Genomic DNA, 22,276 nt, shown 5'->3' on the forward strand with positions numbered 1-22,276 from the left:
TATTTTTTTACCTTAATCCAAATAAAGTGTTCAATGAGTAAATGTCATAATTTAATGTATCCAGTAGCCAATCGGATTACTCGGGAGGACGTACGGCAGCAATCGCAGTCTCTCTTGATTCGCTGATTGGCTGGCTCGGTGCAAACCCGGAAGTGACGTTCAAAGCAACACTTCAGTTCCAAATGTATAAGCTTGTCAAACGCGTGCTATTATCGACAGGGGCCCACCACGACCTACACACTGAGCCATTTGGACAGACACGACTATGGCGCCCTTGGCAATGCCCCTGTCGTCAATCGTGAGGGCCCGGGACTTCCTGCGCAGGGCGAGTATTTTGTGTGGGATTATACAAGAGCAAAGCCAATGTTCTTGTTTATGGAAGCGGAATTACAGTTCAGTGTCCCGTGGAGACGATCAACGTCGTTCTCAGCAGCGTAGAGCAGTGAAACATGCAGCATCTGTCTGTAGCACCTCAGACAGTCAGGACATGGGACAGAGGCTGTGGGCGATCTATAACGATGCAAAAAGGCAGACTAAAGGTACCAAAACATAAGATCTTGTCATTTCATACATAAATGTTAGGCCTACATTTGAATTAACAGTGTCTCTCAACATTTTGCATTATTATTACCTGTTTATAATACCTTAAAGAGCCCAAGATCAGTCAAACTGATGGTAGGCTGTGGGTGCTATATGTTGCCAATTTGCTATAGAAATCTTTTAAAAATGGAAAGCTAGGGATGTACTTATGATTGTAAAAAGCTTAATCAATTCATAATACTACTTACTGCATTCTGATATAAATGTCTACATGGCAAGGAATATGAGTAAAAATTCAAAATAACTTTAGGAATGAATTATTAAAGTATTTCTTCTCTGAATTTGGAACGTGGGTGAGATCAAAGTATTTAAGTGCAGTGACCTTTGAACCTATGAATTTCAGCCAGACTGTTCCTTTGGTGTCCTGTGCATTAGTCACCAGCTATCTCATTCATCATTTAATTGCACTCAAACAGACAACACCTAAATCAAACTAATCAAACCAAACAAACTTTTTTCTATTTTCAGATCTGATACCGGACATTTCCCCCACAGATCCGGACACTATATTCGCCAACAATGAGATCAGCCTCCGGGACATAGAGATCTACGGTTTTGACTATGACTACACTCTGGCCTTTTACTCCAGACATTTGCACACCTTAATTTTTAACATAGCAAGAGATTTACTCATCACCCAACACAGAGTATGTGCACACCACATAGGAAGTACTGTACTTTGATCATGCAAGCATAATCTTAATGGGATAGTACTTTTTATAGTGTTATTGTTATTTAATTATTATTATGTCATTAAGATAATAATGTATTTGTTTCCATTGGAAATAGTCTTTGTAATCCCTCAGTTGTCCAGGCATGATTCATAGCAAAAGAAAATTTAAATTCTGTCAGCTGGACAAAAAGTTTTTGAGTGAACATGTTTCGCCGCTCATTCAAGCAAAATCTTCAGTTCTGACAGGTGGACACTGCCATATATCTGTCTGAAGGAAGGACCTAACTACACTGAAACTAAGACACCTATTTGTTTAGTTTCTGTTAGTGAGGTCTGTTAAACTACACTAATTTTGAACTGTGCCTGAGTCATATTTTGTTGTTTTGGTTCCTAATGACTGCTCCTGCATCTATTAGCATACTGGCTATTACTATTGTTTTCCTTGTTATGATTTAGATCTGAGGATCGAGTTTTAAATAGGAGATAAATTATGGCTAAACTCCCCATTTCTGTTCAAAGATGGATTGTCTTTCTTAACAAAAACGGCCTTTTTAACTCCCCTCTCAAACCATCTCAATGCTCAAACTTTTTATCCAGTTGACAGAATTAAATTGTTCTTTTGCTTCGTGCCTTTTGTTGTGTTTTTACACAAGGGTAAATATTATTAATATTACATTACATATTGTACTATTTTCTTCTTCTTTCCCTTTGTTATTAGTATCCTGAAGGACTGCGGGACTATGAATATATTCCTGATTTCGCTGTAAGAGGACTGCACTATGATGTTCAAAAGGTAATTCTGTTTTTTATTTTTAATATCTCTAAGCAACATTATTTTTATGCAAATTGTATTTTCAATATAACAGGCTCTTCTTATGAAAATAGATGCTTTCCACTACATACAATTGGGAACTGTGTACAGGTATGAAGGCACTGTAACTGTATTACTGCTCAACGAAGTGTATAAAAAGTGTATCAGTAAGAATGAATGCCTCTAGATTGAATTTCCCTATTTTTTTTTCAGAGGTCTTAATCCTGTGTCCGACCAGGAAGTAATTGCCATGTATGAAGGATGCCATGTGCCTCTGGACATTATGAGTGACTTCTATGGGAAGGTAATTGCTTGTACAAGACAAAATTTAAAACATACATTACAAATGTTGATTTAATAACCTAATATTTCAGAGCACCCATGGCCACACCATGAAGCAGTTTATGGACATATTTTCTCTCCCTGAGATGACGCTGTTGTCCTGTGTCAATGACTTTTTCATGAAGCACAATATTGACTATGAGCCAGTGCATCTGTACAAGGATGTCAAGGTGAATTTAGTTTCATGATTATGTTTCAGTCATTTTACTGCAGATTTTAGCTGTTTATTCTAAGTGTGCAGATACAGCTTGCACCATAGCAATTAAATGTACCCTCTTGATTAGATATGTATGTACTCTATGTACTGTGGTGGGCAGTGATAGTCCAACAAAGTCAGTCCGTCCAATCTTATTTTAGCTCCAAAAGCAAGTGTCTAATTTTAGTGTTGAAGCCCGCCTCCAGCCATCTGCGTCTCTTCTCTGCTCTGTTGCTTCACAGAGAGGGGCAGTGCTGTGTCCCTCTGAGGGCCTGTCTATTGTATCGGACACTGTAGAGTTTTGAAGGATAGCTGTCATTAAACACTTAGACACATACTGGGACCCACAGGCTCCGCTTATATCATTCCAAGGACACTGACAAGCTTGAGTTAACATCAATTATCAACGCTGTCTGTCAGTCTTAATCTGAATCCTTTCTGTTCATCACACAGATGTTTGAATACTAAATCTATGTTTTAAAATGCACTTCCCTAAAGTCTATTTACGAACTCAGGTCGCACATTGTGAAAATAGTGGTGAAAAGTTTGGCTTTAAATCACCTAAGTAACTAACTTCAGGGCCCGTTTTTCATTTTTCATTTGTATGCAGTCATGCACTCCTTTTGTGCTTTTAAAGGAACTGTTTATGTACAAAGTGTTGCTACTCTAGTAGAATACTAATGTTGAACTACTGAAGTCCTGACTGCATGACTTTGGGTTGTTTACGTTTCTCCTCACAGGAAGCTATCCGGGATGTTCACGTTAAGGGCATTATGTACAGAGCTGTAGAAGCAGATATTGGTAAGTAATTATCTTTATTATTATGATTTATTTAATATTATTTTTAATTAAAACCATAAATGCTCAATAATTGTTTAGTTTTGTTCATAAATCTGGATTCATTAACATTCTTTCTCCCATAGACAAATATATTTGCTATGGGGAGGAAAGCCACGCCGTGCTCAAGAAGCTGTCAGAGCATGGAAAAAAGATGTTCCTCATTACCAACAGCCCTTTTGACTTTGTGTAAGTGCAGGAAAACACACTGTTAGTGTTTGTTGGTTTCATTAATTAAAGGTGTCATGTGTGGATGCTCTAATATATCAGAGAGCTGCTACACTCAGTCCCATCTAATACAGAGGGCAAACATCCAAGCTTTTACATTTGTCACTGACTAGAAGCAGCTTGTTGAGAACGCTTGGTCGCACATTATGTACAAATACAAGGTTTCCTGGATACAAGAGACGGTTACACACATCTGATTTTTAATTAAGTTCTTGCATAAGACAAATACAGTTGACCGCACTCAGGTTTATTAAAATGCATATAACTTTCAGGAATCGAGGAATGAACTACATCGTGGGAAAGGACTGGAGAGATCTGTTTGATATTGTCATAGTGCAGGCTGACAAACCGAGCTTCTTCAATGACAGGAGAAAGTGAGTAGATGCTATGTGCCTGGTAGTTATCCACCTGAGGTCTCACACACATTTTTTATTCATGGGCAGCAACAAACAGCAGTGCATTTCTCACCTGTTAATCAGTTTGTTATACCTGCATGTTCAGATGTGATTTTTTTTTATATAAATATATATAGATTTCTGTTTGTCTTGAATAATGTATTTTGTTGCAGACCGTTCCGGCGGGTGACAGATAAAGGGGCACTGCTGTGGGATAGGATTCACAAGTTGGAAAAGGGACAAATTTACAAACAGGTAATGCCTCTTTTTGTATTGTTTCCTTAACTTATTATGTACAGGTGAACAGTTGGATATGCAGACTTCACACTTTTTTCCACAATTTTCTGTGTCAGCATTACATCCCATCTCAGTTGCTTTTAATGCACCACACAAAACTCTAGTCAAAACTTTTGACTGATATTTGCCATGTACAAAACATGGCTGGTTCTAATTCATTTTATATTGAGGTAATTACTTTCTGTAATATAGAAACCTGCAGTTTAGATGCTTTTTCATCTGTGATAGCTCTTTATTGATGGTTACCTTATTGGTCTGTTTATCTTGATGGCTCACTTCAATTATAAAGTAATAAATACAACCTTAATTTAATTCTTCGACACAACATTGCTGATGGAGCTCCCTCCCTGGGGCACAAACAACAACCTCACCTGAAATTGCAATTATGCAAGATCTTATCACTGTCAAAACAGTTAAAATAGACACAGCAATTACCTTATAGACCTGATGTGGGCATTAAGTAGTCAATATATCTTAATATCTTGAGCATAACATGGAAGACATTGAATGTGCATGACAGTACCACAAGTAGTGTACTGTTGTAGAGCATTAGTTGTAGTTTGGATCTATTATGAAACTAACTCATATATTTACATATTATTTTGGTCTTATATCATTATTATGTAGCCAGTGTTACCATCACCCTGTATTTGTAATACATTTTAGGTCAGTTGGGTATATGACCTCTAATAAAAAAAATACCACTTTTTGTTTTTCATCAGGGAAACCTTTATGAGTTCCTGCGGCTCACGGGCTGGAGAGGTTCCAAAGTACTCTACTTTGGTGATCACATTTACAGCGACTTAGCGGTAAGAAGCACTGCTCTTCATACATCACACAAAACCCAGAAGTATGAAAAAACGAAGCATTTAAAGATTTCATTTTAGATAGAGACACTTTCCCTAATCTTAACTCTGGCTATATATATCTTCTAAGCCCTCTTCAGTCTTAAGGTTAGGTACAGAGGAAGTCTTAAAGCGACGACGAAGATGATTAGAATCGGGTTGAAATTGTTTTTGTTCATTAAAAGTTATTTCACACCTACTCATGACTCCTCTGGTAGACTTTTAATTCATTAAAGCAAAATCAACGTTTTACCTTTTGAATTTATGTTTTTTTGGTTTTTTTTTTCATCACAGCAACCTGCCTAATTGTTTTTTTTGTTTTTGTTTTTTTTGTTTTTTTTATGCAAGTCTATCTGTTCTGAGCAAATAGATTTTTTCCACTGCACTAAACTCAGGAAGCATTTACTTGGTGTTAATAAAAGACCTGACATCTTAGGTTGAAAACGCAGCATTGGGCAACCAAGTGTAAAACCTTCCCCACTAATGTATTAGTGGCAAGCTTCGACAAGTTAAGCAGTGCATACAAGCAGACCCCTGTGTGAGAGGGAGTCATTACTGCAGCAGACACTAAATTAATTTGATGTGTTGTTTTGGATTTGAGCATTCATGAAGATGTTATTACTTTTCCTGGAATGTTCCACAGTATGGCATTAAACTTATCTTCTATTAATGAATGAATGAATGAATCTGTAATTTGGTGCGGTGCCCCTCTACAAGAATAGTTACAATGCAAAATCATTCATTTATTAATTATTTTATTAAATTAATGAATGGAGCATTTGTTAAAATAGCACATGGTGTATGGTTTTCTATGGTGAGTCATGTGTCCATTATTGTGCAGGATTTGACACTGAAGCACGGTTGGAGGACAGGTGCCATTATCCCTGAGCTGCGGAAAGAGATTAAAATTATGAACACAGAAGAGTTTGTGCACATGACGACCTGGTTACAGGCTCTCACCGGCCTCATAGAGCAGATGCAGGTCTGTGAAAGAGTATCAAAATGTCATGATTTGTCATTGACATGTTTTTTCTGATATGTTTGTTTATTTGCACTCCTGAACAGGTACACCGTGATCCAGTATCTCAAGCAGTTGTTCAGGAGTGGATCAAAGAGAGGGAAGCCATGAGGTGAGGACATGTTTGAATTACTACAATTGCTACAAAGAACAAGATACAAAACAGTTATGGAGAATGAATATAAAATCTGATCTCTCAGCAAACCTGTTGCTGTTGCTTTTCTTTGAAAACTTTTTTTTCCATTGGCCTTGTACATATAAAGCCAAGACTCTACAGGTGAATAGAAAAATACACATACATTTAGATCAGTTTGTAATGTCTAGTTTTACACTATTACACTTCTATAGATTACTTACATAATGTAGGGAGAAAAAAAATCATTGTGTTTTTTACATATATAAATTTTGCATATTTGGGATATATAAATCTGAAATAACAGACTGAGCCGGATTTAAATTTCTTACTTTATTTTGGAGACATTTTGATCATAACAAAAATACAAATGGGTTTTTGGATATTATTATTTTATCAACTACATCTTGGCATAAAAAAATCAAGTTTTGCCTCATTTTTGGGGGTTAAAACTAAATAAATCTGTTTTATAATTAGCTATCAACAAATTCTTCTGTAAGACAAGTCAAAACAATCACTTTTGTGTTTTGATAGGCCACAGACAAAGGACATCTTCAACGCTCAGTTTGGGAGCCTGTTTCGGACATACCACAACCCCACCTACTTCTCCCGCCGCCTGTCCCGTTTTGCTGATATGTACATGGCGTCCATCAGCTGCCTCCTCAATTACGACTTCAAACACACGTTCTTCCCTCGTCGTACCCCTCTGCAGCACGAGTCCACCTTCTGGCCTCAGCAACGGTCCATCAACAATACTGCCGACAGCCAAGTCCAGCAAAATTAAAGGTTCAACTTGACTCTCAGCTTTTAGATCAGTTATACAAACGCTAGCAATCTTTTTATTGGAATGTAATTTAGTAAAATAGCTTTAACTGTATGCAACAATATGTCTGAAAATGCCACTTTAACAAAGTATTTGCACATGTCATTTTATGGCACTGCCACTAGAGGGCGATCACTCAGTACTTGCAGTAGTAATATTTTAACAGTGGTGAGTCCTTCTTTTTGTGCATCTGTCAGATTGTAAATGAGGGGGTGTTACATTTCAACTGTCATTTGCCTTAACTCAGAAGATATTTCACACTAGCCTCTTTGTTTTTATCGCAAGCTTTAAAATATACCATTTTACATTCAGATTGATGGAAGATGTGCACAAAACAGATGCAATGTGTTGTATGAGTGAGGAGGTGAGACCTGAGTGTTGCTGGTATTTTTAGCAATAGTTTATTTGATCTGTGAAGTCGTTGATGACTGGTACTGTTTTCACAGGTTTGCTGCTTTTATTTTTGCAGAAAATTTGTGAAATGTTTTCACATTTCTGAAATGAAAGGATATATTTAGAAGTAGGATAATTCATGTTTTAAATTATTCTGAACAGGGACTGACTTTCTGTGATGTTTATTTGGTATTTGGTTAGTGCATTTTTATTCACTATTTATTAAAAGTCTCTATGTTACTGATTTAACTTCCTTCTTTTCACAAGCATGAGAATGAACATTCTTGGAACAATAAAACTACTCTGCAGGGTATATAAAGGGATCATTATTAATGTAATATACTTTTGTAGCCACAGCTGCCCTGGAAGGGCAGACACTACACACTAAATGCAAAGTGGGTCAATGTGAAATGTCTGCGTGGCCCAAGGACACAACGTCACAATGCACGAGACAAAGGAGTCTTTGAATCAACAACCTTTTTAGTTATAAAACATTGGGACTGCTGCTATGGGCTATTTTCTTTTATTATGAGATTAACAGTTAACCTTGGTTTTCTACATCACCTGACTCTCTGTAATACCCTCCTTTGTTTTCCTTTTATGCATAATCCCCATAACCAAAATTCTGTTCTATAAAATTTACATTTGTTTATGAAATAATTCGTTAATATCTGCTCTGCAATTACGCTTATAGCAGAGGGTTGTTTGGCATAATCCCGCTAAATCTTGTTAGGCCTCATTTGGCATATTGCATTGGGAGCTTTTTTCTGTGAAGCCAGGTGCACCCTCTTAAAATCAGAGATCCCATATTGTCTCTAAGTGAGGTTCACCGCGGATCAGACATGATAAGATCGTCCACTCATGATCTGAGCACGGTTACGCAGCTGCACTTTCCGTGGGGTCACACTTGGAACCTTATGCGCTATGGACAACAGCAGTACGTCGTGGATCTTTGGAGGAGACGAGGAGACGGCGCTGGTAACTGTGGCCCCAACCATCTTTCCTCGCTTTGGCTACAGTATCCTCTCTTTTCTCATGTTCATCACCACCGTGTTAACCGTGTTCAATAATGGGCTGGTGATTGTAGTGATGGTGAGGAACTCTCTGCTGCAGCCCATGAACGTGCTGATCCTGAGCCTGGCGGTGTCTGACCTCATGATCGGCCTGTGCGGCTCGCTGGTCGTGACCATCACCAACTACAGAGGCTACTTCTTCATTGGGCGTGCCGCCTGTGTCTTCCAGGGATTTGCGGTCAATTATTTCGGTGAGTTGGGAGATGAAAGTTTATTTTATTTAGGTGCAGTGTCTCGGGGCTAAGGCTGTTTTCTTGGGGCCAAAAGGTTAAAGCACAAAAGTTGGCAGGATATTGTTTTCCTCCACACACAGGCTGTTTTTATCCCACAGTGGTTGAGATGACTTTTTATTCCTTAGATAGCCTGTCCATTTCAACAACTTCTTGAAATTTTGCCATAGGCTAAGTATTTTAGAGATACATTGCTTGGTTATTGTGTTACTGCATCAGTATAAAAATGTGAGTCATTTGTGAGAGTGCAGTTTCATGGTTATATGGAACCAAGCAAAAGAATGAATCTACAAAAACCGAGTCTCTCAAGAGTTAAAACAATGGGACTGCTGCTATGGGCTATTACCTCTAATCTAAAGCTTATAATGAGTTAAATGCTCTTTCCATTAAGCCATTAAGTCCAAAACATAGTTTAAATGTAAACGAAGGGTCGTAACAATTAGAACTGTATAAGCAATAAAAGTTGGCTACACTTGAATCACTTTCAAAGACTACTCTCAAAGCAAATGTACTAAGCTGTATGCTACAAATTTATATTGTATATTGCGATATAGTACAACCACAATATGTTTTATCACACATAATAATCTCCATACTATATCCTTTCTTTTCATATGTGGCTGTAATGGATCATAAGATCATGATGTCTCAGCTTGGACTTGAAAGCACAATTTATTTCAGACATTTATTTCTCTTAGAAGATTACTTTCTCCCGAACTCATTGCCCTTAGAACCCTCTTATAAAGATCTCTCGTTGCGACCCTTCACTCACTGCTTCTCTGCTGTCGTGCAGGTCTGGTGTCCCTGTGCACTCTGACCCTGTTGGCCTATGAGCGTTACCATGTGGTGTGTAAGCCGCGGGCAGGGCTTAAGCTGAGTATGAAGAGGAGCATGATGGGTCTGCTCTTCGTCTGGGTCTTCTGCCTCTTCTGGGCTGTTACCCCTCTGTTTGGCTGGAGCGGCTATGGACCAGAGGGGGTCCAGACTTCCTGCTCTTTGGCCTGGGAGGAGAGGTCCTGGAGCAACTACAGCTACCTCATCCTCTACACTCTGCTCTGCTTCCTCATCCCAGTGGCCATCATCATCTACTGCTACTACAAAGTACTCACACACATGAACAAGGTGCCTCTTTTGTACAGAGTATTAGCAATAGTAGTAGTATTATAGTATTATTAGGGCCGTGTGTGCGAATATCTAATCGAATTGTAAACTCATTCCTGTGACAATCTGCTATTTTGAGAAAATCACCATATCACCTTTTTCTCTCGAATGCAGCTCTATGCTCAAATAAAGACATTTTTTTCCTGCCCACATCTCCTATTGATCAGCCTCAGAAACACAAGATTTAACCAATCGAAATGAAGTGTGAGCTTTCAAAAGAAGCAGATGACTTTAGATACCTCTTCAATGAAATATAAAGATACCCTTTATGTGAATCTTGATCAAATCAAAATTGTGATATTATTTGACATATTATATATACAACATAATACAAAAAATGCAATATATTATTGTATTTTTGTTTCTTTTATCTAAATGATTATATGAAGAGCGAATAGTTAAAATCCAAATTCATTTTGTCTTGTCTTGAATGCAGTGATTTGCTTCATAAAATGACATAGCCAAGGATTATTGAAAGAAGGCAGAATCCACCACAGCCCTTAACAGAGCAGCTCTCGTCCTCGGGGACCTTGTCACAGATGTACTGCCTCTGCTTCATCAGTGGAGGACCTAACTGTGAAGTAACCTCTACCTCATAGTCGTAGATCATAGCTAGTCGGTTGCTTAGTTTGACTCTCCAACAATGACCTGTTTAACAGCTCGTTTGGTCTCCCAGAGGCCCTCTCCACAAGGTGCAGTTGTACTCATTATATTTTTTCTCCTCTAGCTGAACCGAAGCGTGGAGCTCCAGGGTGGTCGCTCTAGTCAAGAGGAGAATGAACATGCCATCACTATGGTCCTGTGTATGATCGTAGCCTTCTTCATGTGCTGGCTGCCCTACACTGTCTTATCTGTGGTTGTGGTGGCAGATCCAGAGCTCTATATCCACCCTCTAGTTGCCACCATGCCTATGTACTTTGCCAAGACCAGCCCAGTGTATAACCCAATCATCTACTTCCTGTCCAACAAACAAGTAAGGACTTTCAAATGCAGCTAATAACTAGAGATGCACAGATCTAACAAAATTTTCATTAACAGTGCGGATATCTGATACCAGTATCGGATCGGCACATCTCTACTCATGACACTAATTTTTTGCTGCTGCTGATTTTGTTGTGTCCTAGTTTCGTGATGCCACTCTGGAGGTGCTGTCCTGTGGAAAGTACATCCCCCACGGTCCTGCCTCTTCCAACATCATCATGCAGCCGCTCAACAACAGGGAAACCCGGTTCCCTCTCACACGCACTATTCACAGCAAGGTGCTGCCTCTGTGACATAGAAACACAATATAGATGCAATAGGGATGTACAGACTGTGACTGGAGTTCCACTAAAGAGCAGGTGGGACTGGCCTGTGTTATCCATCCAAGACACCTGTGCTACAGTGAGAGTGGTGCAGGGAAATGTGTTTTTGAAGAACTTGCTTTTTCTAAAACTTTTCTTGCTAGCAAAGCAGGTAACGCCTGTCTATCCACCAGAAGGCCAGGGGTTTTCTAGAGATCTGGGTATTTATAATACACGTTAGTAATTTCTATATGGTGTAGTTATTGCAGTTGATCGACTTTTATTTCAAGGAATATTATTTAATAGTAAAAGTACTTTAAGCAAAGGTGGGTAGAGTAGCCAAAGTTGTACTAAAGGGAGAGCACTGTTACTTCAAAATATTTATACTTAAAATACACTTAAAAGTATAAGGTATAAAAAGGTGTAAGAAATTATTCAGGTAAAAGTAAAAAGTATTTGAAGAAACCACTGTGAGTGAGAGTCACTGTAAATAATGGACAGAATCTGGTATTTTCAAAAAATAACCATAATAAATAATTTAATATTGTCAAAGTAACTTATATAGCAAATAGCAATAGGAAACGTAACCAAACCTTTTACTCAAGTAAGAGTACTGTTACACATAACTACTGTATATTACTCAAGTATGAGTAAAAGTACTGTGTCTGAAACTACTCCAAGATTGTATCATACAAGTGAAACTGAGTAAATGTAGTTAAGTACTACTCACCATTGCCTCATTGCCTAACATTATTGATCAATGATTGTCTCAGCCATGGGGTAAGTAATAAAGAGACTGCAGAGGAAAGACTAGATAACCCATTTTAAAGTCCCAGATATGTTTACTCATCACACATGCCCCCTTTTAGGCAGTAGTTTGTTTTAGTTGAACTTCTTGTTGTTTTTATGTTTCTAGGACAATGAGTGTGAATGCTGGAAAGTAGCCAAAGAGACCAAGAACCAGGGCAGTGTCCTTTGTGCATTTGTAAACCATTTGTAAAAAGCTCTGTGCATTTTAATAATTTAACACTTAAACCATGTAGAAAGTAAATTAGTTGACCCCTTATTTTATTTATAGAGTTTCTGCAGAGATAGTGCTGGACAGTGCATTCCTCCAGTGAGAAAATTGATTTTACATAAATTACATTGTGCAGACCCTTCCATATATTCCCTGTTAAGTTGCTTCTGTGACTTCTCCCACACCACATATGTAAATACCTATGTAAAATGCACGTATAGCCTTTTGTGTTATTACTTTATCGCTGTGGCCAGATTAAATTTTATATGGGTGATGCAATTCACAGGTCATGCCCTTTTTCCAACTCGCACATTTTCCAAAACACATGATTTGATTTTGCCGCAGTGTGGACGGTATAGGAATAATTTCTTTCATAAGTACCTGTGTGGATACTAGCTTTCCTCAATGCAATTACACAAGTGGAGGAGGGGAGACCAAATACAACAAATCCTCTCTTTCTCTCGTGCTCTCTCTCTCTGCTTCACTGTGTCTGTGATAGAGCTGCTAACACAAAGGAGGAAGTCATTTGTTTGAATCAGTTCTGCATTAGCCACAAAAGCACATAATTAAAACAAGACAAATTTGGCAGCGTTTCCAGTTTTCCTGTACTCTATTTAAGCTCACAAAAGTCAAAGAGGAAATGTATTCTCTCCATTTGGTCCCAGTAGTGTGAAATGGGATTGGAGTTTATTAAAGGGTCTGTACTTTTTTATTTTATTTAAATTTTGTATTAAATTCGTCTTGCCCCAGTACAGATATATTGTATAAGCAGCTCCAGAGGTCAAAATAAGTCAACCGAGTGCTATCTGCATCTAATTCGAAATGATATTTATGGTCCAATAAACAGGAAGTGCACATTAGCATTCTAGTTGTCGTCAGCTTTACTCAGAATTCCAGTCTGGTTTCTGAAAGTTTTGGAAAAGGGCTTATAAATGCATCACCGGTGAATAATTAAGATGCTCAGAATGCATAAGGTAAGTGAGGGATAACTAATTGCAAACTGTAAAATGAACTAGATCTGTTTTTCAAATCTGAAGTAAAAATCAGGTGCAGTGCCTTTTAAAGATCCAAATTTGTAGAGAGTGATTTGCGTGATCGGAATATTGTAATGATTTTCAAAGATCATACTTGATAATTATGTTAATTGTGTTTGTCTGGACGGCTCTTTCATTAAAATTATGACAGCTAATGAGTTAAGAGTCAGACAGAGTTCCTCTTGATCGTTATTTTTGAATTTGATATCATCAGGCAGTAGGAGAACATTTTGTCCTCCGAGCGATGGAAAAATGACTGAACAAATGGATTAAAGAACTCACATTTCTTCAGTTCATGTGTTGTGTCCCCAGTCGGCAGAATGGTCAGAGGTCTGTGTCGATCAAAAGTAGCCCAATGTTTGTTGTAATGTGTATGGATTTGATTGCATATGACGTTACAGCACAGAGATGATCAGGTGGTCATAAATCTGTGTATTGTCCTGAAGATAAGAAAGTCAAGATTTCTTGTTTTTCCCCGTTGATCTGCTCAGAGATGCACTACGCAACTTTTCTGGTGTAAAGTCACCACCCACTTGTCTCTGTAGAGTTGTTATTGCTTTGCCTAGAATGTTCAATAGTAATAAAAACAAGAAGATTGATTTAATGCCACACTGAGGAACATTCCAAGCAAAGACAGAACATTTCCATGGATACAAGCAGTTGGTTTTGGTTCAAGTGTAACATCGGTGTTGTTGACTGTCTTGTTGTAAACAGTCCAAATAGGAGCTGATGCTAAATAAAGTTCCTTTCATTTCCCCTTATGCTCTTGTTCTCTTTCTGAGTGGGGAATCTTTCTTCTTCTGCCCTTTTAGTCACTATATTGTAGAACAGCACGGGGCATTTGATCAGCCTAATATGTTTGTGTGCAGTGAAAAAGGCATTGTGTTGATCTAATCCAGATTTGGCGTAGTCCGTAATCTTTTTCACATTTGAGGCAAAGAGCATTTCACACTATATCTCTAAACAGGATTACATAATGTCATGGTATAATCCCACAGCATGGTCGCCCCTCATTTCCCTTCGACAAATGTAGAAGTTTCTCGTCATCCATCTGGCCTTGTTAGTGCCAACTCTTGTGATGTGATCTTTTGGACCATGGGGACAGCTGTGCACTTAACCCAGCAGTGCGTAACAGTGGCTTTTGGTTAAATCTGTACACTCCCCGGAATAGTTCTTTTTATTTTATTTTTGTCCATTCTGGATTTACGACAGCAAATTATCTGATCTCTTGGGTGCATTCTCTTGTGTAAAAACGTGTAAAAGTTAGGGATGCAAGATTAATCAGAAATTGCTATTTGAATGGTCGTAATTAGCAAATCGTAAAATCTGTAATTATTCAAGCCTTTTGCAACGACAAAAATGGTCTTATTCTCAAACATGGGATTCCTGTATTAGTTTAGCAGTTCACGTTTCAGATCTAGTTGTAATTGGGATGCCTGTCAGAGAAATCAGTTTTATTTTTTTTTCAAAAATCTTACAGCACTAGTAAATATTGTGCAGTATTTAGCTCCTGACCTGACATTCTTAATCTATTCAGGCCTGGGTCAGATTTTCAAGATGTCAGTGTTTTGTTTTTTTTTTGTTTTTTTATAGCTCTTCTTTATCTTTCATTCAGCCTAGACCACCCTTTCTTTTAACAGTTGCAGGCAAAATTATAATTGGGATATTTTATAATTTTGATTCAATAGCTGTATTCAACTAGCCAGGCTGGCACCGCCTAGTGCATCCGCTCAATTTCATTTCTCTCCAGTGACTAGGTCAGGAATCGGAATACACTTGACGATTTGCAGAAACCCTGGAAGTTATAGATTGTGCATCGGCTAATCAGCTAAGAGCTGTGAAGCCATGACGTCAAACTCAGTTGCCTGTCTGGGTCCCTTTTGTGATACAGCACAACAGGAAACAAAGAGGTCAAGATGGATGTAGACAAAGCCAAACATTCTGTGTTGGCAACGATTCCTGAGATCGAGAATTTAAAGCTGGAACAAAGAGAATGTTTGGTCAGTTTTATCAAGGGGAAAGATGTTATTGCCCTTCTTCCTACGGGATTTGGGAAAAGCTTAATATACCAGTTAGCCCCTTTAGCGGCGCATTACATACATCACGACCAAATCGCAGAGATTGGTTAAATTTTAAAAAAGTACCTGTCTCCCACCGAGCAAATAAATCCTAATGCTGTGAGGTTAGACGGTTTCCACGAAGTGAGGCTAGTATTCAACCAGTTCAACCAATAAACCATATATTCATATTCTCTTTACCAGACAACTGGGGTGGAAAGTAACTAACATTTAACATTACTGTAATTGTAATTGTTCTGTACTGTGATATTTTGAATAATTTTATTTTTTTAGTAGATTTTTAAACCTGTACTTGTATTTCTAACAGAGAACAGTTCTAACCATGTAATTGTAATGATTGTAATGAGTTACATATAAAATCATACAAGTTTTCTACTCAGACTCACACATAACAGCTTTGCACCGCCTGCACTGATTGGACAGAGCTCAGATAATATGTGGGTTGTGGTTTGTAATGATTAAATTCAGTTTTAAACTGTTAAATTCATATAAATTTCTGATCTAAAATGCTGCTAAAATGTGTTTAAAAAGTAACTAATAATGTACAATTTTGGAAGTAGTACTTAGCTAAAAATTTACTCATTTACAAATATATGTAACTGTACTAAACTTGAGTACTCTTTCCACCACTGAGATAGAAGATAGTCACTCTAGACCAGGGGTGTCAAACTCATTTTGGTCCAGGGGCCGTATCCAACCTACTTTGATCCCAAAGGGGCCGGATCAGAAAACTCATGGCATATAAACCCCAAAAATAACAATAAATTCAAATATTTGTGCAGAGAAACACAAATCTATTACAGAAATCTTTTTTAATTGATGAACTCTTTCTTATTATATTATAATATTATGGAACAACCTGAAACTTTAAGAAAAATTCAATTTCAACATTTAAAATATTTTAGTATAAAAATCACCCAAGGGCCACATTAAAGGTCTTGGAGGGCCGGATCTGGCCCTCGGGCCTTATGTTTGACACCTGTGCTCTAGACTGTTGTCCTGTTATGCAATCTAGCATCATTATTTGTTTCTTTTCGTAGGACATTTTCTCACATTTTCTTCTTAATCAAAAATACCTGGTACGGTCAAGAAGTGATGAAACAAAACAAAAGAGTATAGAGTCTATTACAGATCTTGATTTAATGCTTTTGCCAATAATCTAAAGCTGTTTCACTTAGTCAGAAAAGTGACAAAGATTGACAAATATGAGCGGGTGTGGAGCTGCATTCATCCGTAAAGTACTAAATCACAATATATGAATCTCCCCAGATGTCCAATTTACGATTTCATATAATATCGTCATTATGTCCACCGTAATCTCTTGCATAAGTAATTTGGGCCTTAACGAACTACACATGCTTTCAATTACCCAGCGGCCATTTTTCTGCCACCTCCTCTGAGCTCGCCATGCACAGCTTTTAATGACTGTGAACGATTATGTCTCCCCCATGACCTTCTTGTGGTGTGATGTGCTAATGAAAAGGGCGTGTCTTGTGGCATAACATGTCCGAGCTTTTAGTTTTAACCATAAATAGTCTCCAGGAAGTTCACACATCTTCCATTTGTAGAAGGAGCTCGAAGAGGTCTGGACCAATATCTCAACATGCTGTGATTAGATATGATAGGACACTACTTCTACGCATCGGACAGGAACAGAACCACTTTGGAAACTTATATTGAACTTGGATTTGTCGTGGCAAACTGCTTGATTCTTTTGGCAACCTTTTTTGTTGGTATTGCTGCTAATGTTTTCGTAATGCTAGCTGTATACAAGCAAAAGAGTCTTCAGACCTCCAACAACGCCTTGGTGGTGAACTTGGCGGTCATTGATTTTCTCAGATGCGTCATCGACTGTCCAGTTTTGCTGACAATCATTTCGACTTTAAATCAGAAAGGTCATGTGAATAAAAGTATCATTTGTGATATGCAAGTAGTCTCTTTTTCCTTCAGTTGTTGTATTCAGTTACTAACGCTGGCTTGTATAAGTGCGGAGAGATACCAGGCCATTTCACAACCCTTCAAAACTGCCCAAAGAAGAAAACGCATAATGGTGTGGATCCCACTAACATGGATAATCGCCATTGTGGTTGCCCTATTTTGCTTGATTTTCCTGAAAGACTCCCCTGTTTACCTCAGATGCCACGGAGTTGGGCATGGAACACATCAAGTATCATACGACAGATATGGTCTCTATATGGTCCTTCCTTTATGGGCTGTTTGTTTCAGCATCATTATCGCTTTCTACGCTCGTATCTTCTTCCTGGTCAGATCACACAACAGGAAGATTTTCGATAAAGGCATCATTTCTGTAAAGAAAGAGGAGAGCAAGAAAACAGAACTCAGTATTATCCAAATGGAACCAATGGGGATGGAAGCTGCACAGAAATCACCCAACAAAGATACAGTGTCGGCTTTGTTGACCTCCAACCTCTCACAATGCATCTCTCCAGGCGCCGGGAATGAAAAGGAAAACGCATTGGAGGTAATTGAATTGGAACAGCCTTGTAAGAAAGCAATACAGGATGGAGGGAGAGCTTGTGAAAGTGTGAAGCCAAAGACTACAGGAACAGATGGAGATGTAAAGGACGGGGTTAAAAGCTCAGTCTCCAACTTGCAGCAAATGTCGCACAATCTGAACTCAGAAAATCAAAAAGAAAAAGCACAAAATGACAAACCGGTCTTGGAAAATAACCTTGACGTTCAGACCGCTGCGCAAACAACCAGCCAAGAGCCAGTTTCAGATGTAAAGATGAAAGCTAGTGATAGTGCAACAGTGGATGCAGTATCTCCAATTACAAAAACAGAGGTGGGGAACCCAGTGGAGAACATAGAGGGGGCGGTGTGCATGATGCCTTCAAAGTCAAACAGAGAAAGGGCCAACAAAAAGAAGGAGAGCAAGATGGCCAAACGTGCCGGCTACATCATTGTCACCTTTCTGCTCTTCTGGCTGCCCATCATCATCACCATCATCCTCAACTTTGCACTGCACAGAAATAAGTATATTCAAGTAAGTCACTGAAATTGAAATACAGTGCTTTACATTTCAGAGAGAGATTTATTAGTGTATTTATGTTAGTACTTTTATACGTGTACAGGGGGATGTAACTACTAAACTATTCTTCCATTAAGACGTAGCTGTACTTTTCTTATTACAGAAGTACACATTATTTACTTTTTATCTATAAATCTATATGCTTTTGTGGGCTATGTAACCTTTCTGGCGATGGTCCACCATCTGCTTATCTCCAGGGAGATTTAATGAATGTTCCACAGTATGGCATTAAACATAAGTAGCTTGCATTTAATCAATATTTTATTAATTTCCTTCTCAAAAACATGCATTCTTAATGTGAACATACCAGTGTCGTCTCTTTACAGCTTGGCCTTTTGCTGTCCCCTTCTTGTTTCCATGGAGATAAGTTTAATGCTTTATTGTGGTGGAGTAGGAGCTGTATCCTTCACCAGAAAAGTTACATAGAGTACACCTAGCACAATAAAGTAGTCAGTAATATTTGGATTCAACTAAGCGTAATTATACTTATTAATTAATATCCAAAAAATATAGAAAAATATACATTTTCTAATTGACATTTGAGGAAAAAATAACTAAATAACTAATTTATTCTTAATTTAGTAAACTTCAATGTAATTTTTCCTTGCAGATTGCTGTGGTCCATGACTTGGAGGTGCTGTCTGTGTCAGTGACCTGTGTTACCTCCCTCAGTAACCCCATCATATACGCCGCTGTGAACCCGCAGTTTAGAGCTGAGTTTTACCGACTCAGAAACAAACTTACTAAACAAACTCTGAGCTGCTCTGTCAGATCGTAACCATCAAACATCAGCAACGCTACGGAAAAAGTTAATAAAACAGAACGTCAGGGGCAGAGGAGTGATGGACACAGAGGCGCAACATACAAACTTGGAATATCAGAAAATAATAATTATTCACCTCTCATAAAGTTGTAAAGTTAAACTGCAACATCTCATCCACATGATCCATAGAATTTGTCCTCCGCACATAATGATGCCCAGTCCACAAAATTAATCGCTATTAATCCAGTTTGAGGTTAAAGTAAAAAGGTGAGAGTAGTTCCTCACGTGTGTCTGTTTACATCCGTGCAGCGCACGGATCGGGGTGAAGCTGCAGATTATCCATAGTGACTATCCTGTGTACTTTATCATCAGCCTTCTGTGCATAAAAAATCATGTATATGAAGCTTTGCACCATATTTCACAAATAATAACACAGTTTTGACTTGTATCTAAACTAGAAGTGCAGTGCTCTGATCTTTTGCACACTTAAGAGTCTCAATGTGAGTCGTTTTACTTGACAGGAAACAGCTGACACAAGCTGCACTCACAACTTTATAGCCGGTAGTCTGCAGCCATATCCCGCTGCAGTCTTTGTGACCAGAGATTTAAACTCTCGTAAGATTCTCCTCTGTGCCTGTGGTGAGCACTTTTTGACACATGTTTAAAAATCTTTTAAGAAAAGAATAATCCTATAGTGTGTGTCCGGCCTTAAGTGTAGGAACCAATAATGTAACAGAAAAAATGTTGCCAAAAAATAAAATTGACCTAAAAATAGAACATAATCAATTAACTTTAAATATCTTTTCTATGTTGCTATGTTTGTTTCTGTGTTGCTGCTGCCGAACTATGACTTTCCTTTGGGATCAATGAAGTATCTATCATCATGATAAAAGTACTCAAACTGTTCTAAATACTCAGTACATACATGTGTGTAACTCCTGTCTTGGGTATTTCAGTCATAAAGAGTCGCTGACTTCAGCAGTGCCTATCACCTGCAGAGCCGAGGCACCACACGCTGTTGGAACAATGAGCCCAATGGGGGAAGTTACGCCATCCACAGCTCAAACAAGTGCACATTTCCCCCCTGAGACTCCACATCACAGGGCCCACCGCTGGGACAGTCAGGTCCACACATGTCCTGCAACTCACAATCAGCATGAGGAGAGACCAGTCTGCTATGAGTAACACTTTTTCCTTCTTTCACTCTTTTTTTGTTTGTTTTTAGATTACTGCTTTCTTTGAGCAATACTTTGTATTCTTATTGTTTTGAGGCAGGAGTGTAGCATAAAATTTTGGGCCCTGGGTACAAATCATCTTCTTGGGCCCACACTACATGTTCTCTAATGAAAAATGCATATTGCAAATTTTTGTCTGCCTCCCCAGAACAACAGACCTGTTTTGAAGTAATTGTGGACACTTTAGTAAACATTACTTGAGTAACTGTTATGAACAAAAATCACTTCTAATTATACGCATTTTCTTGCATGGTATTGGAGATGTGGTTGGAGGATATTTGTATTTTTTGTAGTTCTAAATTCAGTTGACAGAATTTAAGTTTAAATCCTGTTTCAGTTTTTTGCAACTCAGTTATGAGGTTTATTTCTTGTGTTTTTCAAAAGTGCACGAAGTAACTTTTCTAGTGGAGGGCCCAACAGCTAGTCTCCATGGAGAGGCTATTGCTTTGCCTGGAATCGGAGTATGGCATAAACATGTCTATCGCCAAGCCAAATTACAGCGGCAGGAGGGGGCCTCGCCCAGGGCACAAATCAGTAAAGGACGGCCACTGCAGATCAGTTTAACGTTAAAGTGAAAAAAAAAAAAAAATGTTATAATGTTACAGTGTTCTCTCATAATTACCTTACTCAAAGTTGTATTTCGAGCAGTTTATGGATATTTGAGTAATCCTGTAATTACTTGAATGAATGATGGTTGAGTGCTCAGAAAACTGCAGTTTTTGCCTACCCCCTATCTCCACCCACACCTTGTTCTTAATGATTCAAATTATTATTCAAAAACTTCAGACTCCCATAAATGAAAATGCACTGCTTATTACAGTGAAATGCCACTGTGAAATAATAATCTGTAATCTTATACTCAATACCCACAAAAACATGTCTCCGCTAATGTCTTATTGTAGAATTTTCCAGGCTTCATGCAAGCAATAACATCTCCACAGAGACAAGTAATGATGAACCTCCTACCAGAAAAAGTTACATGATGCACCTTTAAATATGTTTAAATAATGTTTTTGCTGAATATGAGTTGATATGATTTATCTGTTTACTAAAATACAAACCAAAAAGCATCCACAAGTAATTCACTACTTCTCACCTCTACTAGGTCAAATATTTAGAGTACTAGAGTTATACAGAGTACTTTTGAACACAATTTTAAAGGTCTTATAATACACAATATGGATTTTCGAGATTTAAGGAAGTTAGAATGCTGTTATTTTCTCAAAAATATACCTGTAGTTGAGTTTTGTTTCATTCACACACGTTTGAGAAATCCTATTAATATTAATATTATTAGTAGGTCTACATCTCCAAAGCTCAAAAGGCTCTGTTCCACATTGTGATGTTATGAAGCGGTAGATTTCAACAGCTACCTTTCACCTTTAGTTCAGTAGAGATGATAGTTCCAGGGCTGAAATTATTCAAATGATTCTAGTGAAGGTGTATGGAGTTTAAAAACACAGTGGAGAACTTTCTGTATTACCACAAGACATCACAAGGTGGAACAGAGTGTTTTCTATCTGAGAGAAGAACTCATCCTAAGTATGCAGGGTTTGTGTGTTAAACATGTATGGATTGAACAAAACACAACTTATTATGAGGAAATAAAATTATAACATAAGAAAATAGCAGAATATGGGCCCTTTACTGACACCACCTCTGACTGTAAACCCAAATCCCGTAAAGAAAGACATGGCTCAATAGTTGGATGTTCATTTGAGCTACAGTATTTATTCTATCCACTGCACCAAATGCACA

The 22,276-nt window shown here is 38.1% G+C and overlaps 3 protein-coding genes across 3 annotated transcripts; all 3 read left to right on the forward strand.

Moving 5' to 3' along the window:
• The first annotated feature begins 160 nt into the window (after positions 1-160).
• On the forward strand, positions 161-7,835 carry nt5dc3 (5'-nucleotidase domain containing 3). Its single transcript, XM_020935051.2, has 14 exons — positions 161-539; positions 1,069-1,247; positions 1,992-2,066; positions 2,140-2,195; positions 2,298-2,388; positions 2,459-2,596; positions 3,363-3,423; positions 3,546-3,648; positions 3,960-4,061; positions 4,256-4,337; positions 5,102-5,188; positions 6,066-6,206; positions 6,290-6,354; positions 6,910-7,835. Exons 1-14 carry the CDS (start codon positions 266-268, stop codon positions 7,157-7,159), a joined length of 1,704 nt encoding a protein of 567 aa, XP_020790710.1. The 5' UTR covers positions 161-265; the 3' UTR covers positions 7,160-7,835.
• A 130-nt stretch (positions 7,836-7,965) lies between these two features.
• Positions 7,966-12,067, forward strand: parietopsin. The gene is made up of 4 exons (XM_055155971.1): positions 7,966-8,855; positions 9,688-10,016; positions 10,783-11,028; positions 11,180-12,067. Exons 1-4 carry the CDS (start codon positions 8,516-8,518, stop codon positions 11,327-11,329), a joined length of 1,065 nt encoding a protein of 354 aa, XP_055011946.1. The 5' UTR covers positions 7,966-8,515; the 3' UTR covers positions 11,330-12,067.
• Positions 12,068-17,086: 5,019 nt separating this feature from the next.
• Positions 17,087-21,999, forward strand: LOC129409517 (dopamine D2-like receptor; the record flags this gene model as incomplete). The annotated part of the gene is made up of 3 exons (XM_055155875.1): positions 17,087-18,475; positions 19,131-19,244; positions 21,967-21,999. Coding segments are annotated over exons 1-3 (1,536 nt in total), but the record flags the coding sequence as incomplete, so codon positions are not given.
• Positions 22,000-22,276: the final 277 nt, after the last annotated feature.

This window comes from Boleophthalmus pectinirostris, unplaced genomic scaffold, assembly GCF_026225935.1.
Source record: "Boleophthalmus pectinirostris isolate CB_2022bp ecotype Guang Dong unplaced genomic scaffold, ASM2622593v1 HiC_scaffold_2, whole genome shotgun sequence".
In the NCBI taxonomy this organism is placed as follows: Eukaryota; Metazoa; Chordata; class Actinopteri; order Gobiiformes; family Gobiidae; genus Boleophthalmus; species Boleophthalmus pectinirostris.